Here is a 6000-nt window from a genome sequence, read left to right on the forward strand (position 1 = left end):
GATGCTCAACCGACTGAGCCACCCAGGCACCCCTCTTCTGCCATTTCCATATCAGCCTGGGATACTATGGATAGATGGGTAGATATTTAGAGATCAGGGACCATATGTCCTGGTTTACCTGGGACAGTCCATGTACCTGTGGTCTTGGTATAATTATTAATAGCATTCCCCATGTGTTAATCAGAACAATTTAGTCGATCTAAGCAAATTTTATTCCACACTTCATAAAGCAGGCAGTCTCCTTCTCAAGAGTACAGAGAACTGCAAAATAAGGGAAAAGGACTGCAAGCAGGAAACAAGGAAGAAGTACTCAGGTTAAGTTGATTTGCTGGGGTGGCATATCTGACCTTATTTAGAAAGATGAAAGGAAAAGGAAATACGTGCGGGTCCCAGAGTTGGCTTGGCAGTTGAAGGTTAGCTTACTTGTTATACTGTGTTTCTGGTCAAGTGGAGGGACACAGAAGTTATCTAAGTTTCAGTTTGCTGACGCAGTACCACAGGTACGAGTGGCTCCATCTTGGGAAATTTATTGCAACACTTGTCTCAAAATGCCCTGATTTGGAATGATGAATTATAAGGTCACCCTACTTAGAAAGGACAAGAGAGAATAGAGGAAGAAGGTCCTGCATCCCATGTCAGAATAGCAAGATATTAATTTACTTTCCTGTGTAGCACCTTGAGCTTTGTCAGGATACTTCCTGAAGACACTTCTTTCTTTTGGGGTGCTGCTTTTAACCTTGATATGGTGGGTACATCATCTTTTCTTCCTGCATAAAGTATTTTGTTCTGTTTCCATAAGTGTATAAAAAATGACTTTGCGTATCTAGGTTTCAAGAAGTTATTCTTGATTCTACCTTTTAATAGTCACCTGTACTCATCTGTCAATTTTTAGTTGGTATGATTTATTCCAAAAATGTCTCCAGAAAGTCAATTTCTTGTTTTCAACCCTAGATCTCTGTTCCCGTTCCTCTAGCCTGGTGGTCACCCTCTGGCTTCTGCTAGGCAATCTATTTCCTCTGTTGGCTGGATTTCTTCTTTGTGTATGGCACTAGGAATGGAAAAGTGGATTCTCAAGACATTCCTTTGTGTCACGTTCATCTGAACAAAGCACAAAACCTGGGAGAGTGCCAGCCTAGGCAGATGGCAGAAGTGGCGTTCCTGACTTTGGCTTGGAAGCATTGACCACAGTCAGATTTTGAAGCAGAACTTCACAACAGTCACTGTTCAGCAGCGCTACAGCCTCAGAGCTTGGAGGAGGAGAAGGAATTCTAAATCACACGTCTTTGTCAGGATATATAACCTGCCTGAAGTTTACCTTTGGAAATGGGATAATTGGTGAAATTTTCAGAGTAATTACATACCCCAGCATTTCATTAACCTAAAATGATGGGAAAGCTCATCATACTGCAGTAATTTAAAAAATGGTTATTACAAGATTATAAATTGTGGATCCTGTTCTCAAAAGTATTAATTGTCTTTTGACTTACAGAAAGTAATTGAATTGGGTTTCTACATCACTATTATACCTATATTGAGTTTAATGACTGTGCATGGTACACTTAAATCATTGTTCTCAATCTTCTAAAAGGTTTTTTTTTTTTTAATTATGTTTTGCTTAATCTATGATTTAACCGTGCTTGCCTTTTTTAAACCAGTTGTGTGGCAGTTTGCTATTGAACCTTCACAGGTTGGTAACCCTCCCAGTCGTATTCTCCAGTAGTTTAATCATGACTTGAAAAACTGTGGGAGCAGAGAAAGAAAAATACTCTGCCCTGTAAAAACATTGAAGACATGCAAACAGAAGAAAACATAACTCTATGTTTTTCACATAATAATTATGATAACCGTAATCCAGCAAAAGTAGAACCATTCCTTTTTGACCAACGAAGATAAAAAGAAATTATGGCACTGCGCATAGAGAGATAGGCAGTTATTTTCAACTGGACTAAGAAATTGTTACAGAAGAATTTCTACTATCTGAAAATTATATATAAGAAGAAAAATACAAGTCAAAACAAGGTGGTTTGAGTTGTTTACTAATAGCAAAGTGTAGGTTTGGTGTAGAGCCAATTCAGTAGGGCTCCCTTTACCCACAACGTAAGGCTCAGTCCACAGAGGTCAGAAAATTGCCTGTGCTTTAAAAGGAGGTGGTGTTCTTGACTCAATGTGATTTCTGCCCAGTGCTCTGAATGTCAAAGTGAAGAAGTTCAGTGAAGTGCAGGTAAATGGCAAGTAACTATGACTTTCTTAAGGTAGCCAAATGCCTGGTCATCTAATTAGTAATGCACATGAATGGATGAAGGAGATTCCCACTGTCCCTACCTACTATCCAGAGAAACCACAGACAAGGGAATGGGTTTGGCAAACAAAAAACAAAACAAACCATAAAAGGAGGTGATGTTTTTTGCTTCCTGTTTTTGACACTCCTCCTGTTACCATGTAATCCCAATTTGAAATTTTTTAATGATGAGTAATGCCCAGTTGTTCTCTCTAAAACTAATGAAGTCCTGCGGCGTTATAAACATAACTCCTGGACAAGATTTTTTCATTCACTCATTCATTTATTCATTCATTCATTGGCCTTTTAATTCAGCACTCCATTTAAGAGATTGTGCTAAGTGAGCAAGCAGTATAGTTACCAAAAAGTAATTCCAACTCACTGTTTGGTATTGGAGCCAAACTGCAAACCCAGCATAGAGGAAAGACATCTTTTTCTAATTCATAAATTCTAAATATGTGTTTGCATGCAGTTTTAAATTGGAGGTATTTGTCATTGTAAAAAAAAGCTGGGGGTCTCTAGCATAGCTGACTTCAGCTAAAGAGAAATTAATAGTAATGGTGTCAGGCCAGTCCTCAGTTTTCTGCCTTTGTCACACATTACTTTAGAGGTCAGAGAAAAGTATAGAGTATATTTTTTAAGAAAATTATAAAACTCTAAACTTATATATCAATTGTGATTATAAATCATCCTGCAAAGTTGTATAAAGAATTTCACCAAAAATATGATGGATAATATATTCGAGATTCACAGGGGTAGGTTCAGTTATATTTTGACTGTTGTGCAGTAATGCCATTTAGGTAGTATTGTTTCCGAGCATGGTGCTTTTTATACTTGAAATATATTTTTGCTTTATTTTTTATTGATATAATTATATTTGCACTAATGACTTTCTGGAGAAAATATTATAGATGACATTTTTTCTATATATATATTTATTAAGCTTGGAATCTGATACCCTAGTGTTTTCTCTGCACAAATAAGGAACTTGATAAGGTATGAGGCTAAGAAATCTTGAGTTTCTGAGGGTAACTAATGCTCCTCTTCAACAAGTCCTGAGAGTGGTTCTTATCGCTGATTCTTCCTAGTGTACTCTGTGGAGACTTAGAAGGCCACTGTACCTGTAAGAAATGTTAAGAGGAACATTTGAGTCACTTAGAATATGACCGTATTCTAAAAACAGACTTAAAATCTGAGATTCCAATGCAGAATTAGTGGGATAGAACTCAGCTTTGAACTGAAGAATTCGGAATGGCCTAAATGTTGGTATCCTGTGGCAGGATGCCTTTTCTGTTAACAAAAGCAGTTCACTGAGAAGACTAGCAGACTGCAGCCGTGGTGGAAGTGAGGTGGGGCACGGAAGGAGAATGAGGAGGAGCCGATTTGGGGACAGTAGATTGGAGTCTTTCTGACTCAAAAAGTGTGGAGTGCATATAAAAACGGACTAGACTACCTCAGTTTTCAGTTCAGATTTAGGTTCATTTTGATAGTATTAAGGTCCCAGTTGTCAAAAATAACAACTGAATTTGTCTATCAGGTTTTCAAGAACAGAATTTACAGGAAGGCAGCAGAAGCCATGTCAACAGACTTGAGCTGACAGCTTTAAAGAAACTGGGAAGCAGTTAGGGTAGTCTTAAGGTAGGCCTCTCTAATATTCTCCTGAAGAACATCTTTTTCCCTTACTTATTTCTTAAGGATATTTATTTTTGTTAAGACCAAATAGGCATTCTTAAAATGTTATAAATTATGCTTGAAATTAGTTTCAGCCTAGTATGTTGGCTTAGAGTTTATCAATATTTGAAGATGAAACATAAATTAATGAAGTTTAAATGGCTTTAGGAAGATACATAAATAAACACATCTGAGTATTCCATAAAATTTTATCAATATTCTCCTCAATATTAGAAGACCAACTGTAAAATGACTAGCTGCTTTCTCAGATTCTTTTAGCTCTAATATTCTATGACTAACGCTCATCCAGACTCGGTAGGTCACTGCTGGCTCTGATCTGCGTCCTGGAGTATGCCAGCTTTCACGTCATGGTCATTATAGTGTCTTGTGCTCAGTGTCGTAGCGCTGTCCATGTCCTTGGACACTGAATGGAGAGAGGAGCCATCTCTGAGGGCATTTGAGCTGTCCTGGTAAAGGAGGTGGACTTTAGTCATAGCCCCACAGACCCATTTCATAGTGGGCATTAGTCATTCATGCCATGTCCTTGCAGCCCTGGAGGACGAATATATTTTAATGAAGTCTGTACTAATTCTGAGGAAAGAACTTACCTGAATGGACGATGTCTTTTTTTTTTTTATTCAGTCAGGATAAGGAAGGAAGTGATGAATTATTTTCTTTTATGTTTACATTTTTGGTAAATAGGAAATTTAAGAACTAATCTTTATTTGTGTTTTTGAACTTCAAGTGTAATATATTCCTTAGTAAAAAAATCTCCAACTTTAATAAAAATGTAAACTAATCTGTATCTTGTCTTTACTTATCATCAGTTTTTAAAACCTGGATGAAGAACACAAGCCATGTGCATTGTTTGGGGAACACAAGGTGTTAATTGTGAAATAATTCAATTTCTACTTTAACTGGACTAGAATTGTCCTACTTAAAGAATGGGGACAGGTCTTATGTAAAACTATAGGGAGTAGCCCTCCTCAAAGAGTTATGTAGGAAAGAGAGCAGTCAAAAACAATTCAGGGCAAGCTCCTCTGGCTGCAGATTATCCCAGTCCCTTTTGTTTTACGCTGTGGGCCACGAGTCTCGTTGCATGAGCACCTGGCACAGTCATGTACCACACTCTGTGCAGTAGCAGCAAGTAGACAGTGACTGTAGTCTTGCGGTGTGAGTTCTCTTCATAACCTGAGTGTAGTTTGAGAAAGGATATCCTGGACATGCCTTCACCATGTGCCCTTGGAGCCATTCTGCCCTGTGGCATGGACCCAAGCACTTTGTGACCTAATTGCTAAGCTGAGATCTTTGTGGGAAATTTTAATAATAATATTTAGATTTTTAAAGGTTTGAATATTTCATAAAAGTAGCTGAAACTATATGTAATTAATTACTTCAGGTAATTGATTAAGCCAATATTAATTGCATAGCATACTGAAAATGAAGCTGTCTTATAATAAACATATATAACACTGTTTACCTTTTGGTATGTTCATCAAATATAGTTTATTTAGTAGGCCTATTCATAAGCTGTCTTTTGTCTACAACCACTCTGATAGATTTGCCTAATTGGAGGGGTTTATTTAAGTCAGCTTAGTTAAGTGTTTGCCCAGAAGTTCATTCTTTAACATTTAAATTAAATTGGACATATTTGGAGATGGTAGTCCAAATATGTGCTCTGATGTTCTAGTAGATAGCCACTATTTCCATTCTATATAGAAATGGGGTTTTTTTTTCTGCCTATAGACATTAATATATCTTAGGTTCAATGCCACTTTAACACTCAATGCCACTAATAGTCAGTTTTTTCAATTTAGAAACAGTGACTCAACAACCTTCTGACATTATCACATTTGGAAATACTCAAATCACAGTACCTGAACACCTCCTGGCTTCCTCTTGCTCACCCCATTAGGTTTCGTAGTGACATTTTAAGAAGGCTACAATCATTTTCACATGCGTTCACGCATATGGTTGTTCTTGAATGTGTATACAGTGAAGGTTTTGATGTATTTGGCTGAGGTCATGAAAATTTAATGTGAGTGAGATAA

General features: G+C 37.3%; 1 protein-coding gene across 3 annotated transcripts in view; it reads left to right on the plus strand.

The window, feature by feature from the left end:
• Nucleotides 1-5370, plus strand: part of LMLN (leishmanolysin like peptidase) — a 78666-nt gene extending 73296 nt beyond the window's left edge. The window contains exon 16 of one of the 3 annotated variants that reach the window (XM_045812584.2): nt 952-5370. In XM_045812584.2, coding sequence (XP_045668540.1) covers nt 952-1052 — 101 coding nt within the window. In that variant the 3' untranslated portion in view covers nt 1053-5370. The remainder of the gene's footprint in view (nt 1-951) is intronic. The other 2 variants (XM_045812583.2, XM_045812585.2) reach the window with 2 other exon arrangements.
• Nucleotides 5371-6000: the final 630 nt, after the last annotated feature.

This window comes from Ursus americanus, chromosome 4 (genome assembly GCF_024610735.1).
Source record: "Ursus americanus isolate L20-20 chromosome 4, mUrsAme1.1.p, whole genome shotgun sequence".
In the NCBI taxonomy this organism is placed as follows: Eukaryota; Metazoa; Chordata; class Mammalia; order Carnivora; family Ursidae; genus Ursus; species Ursus americanus.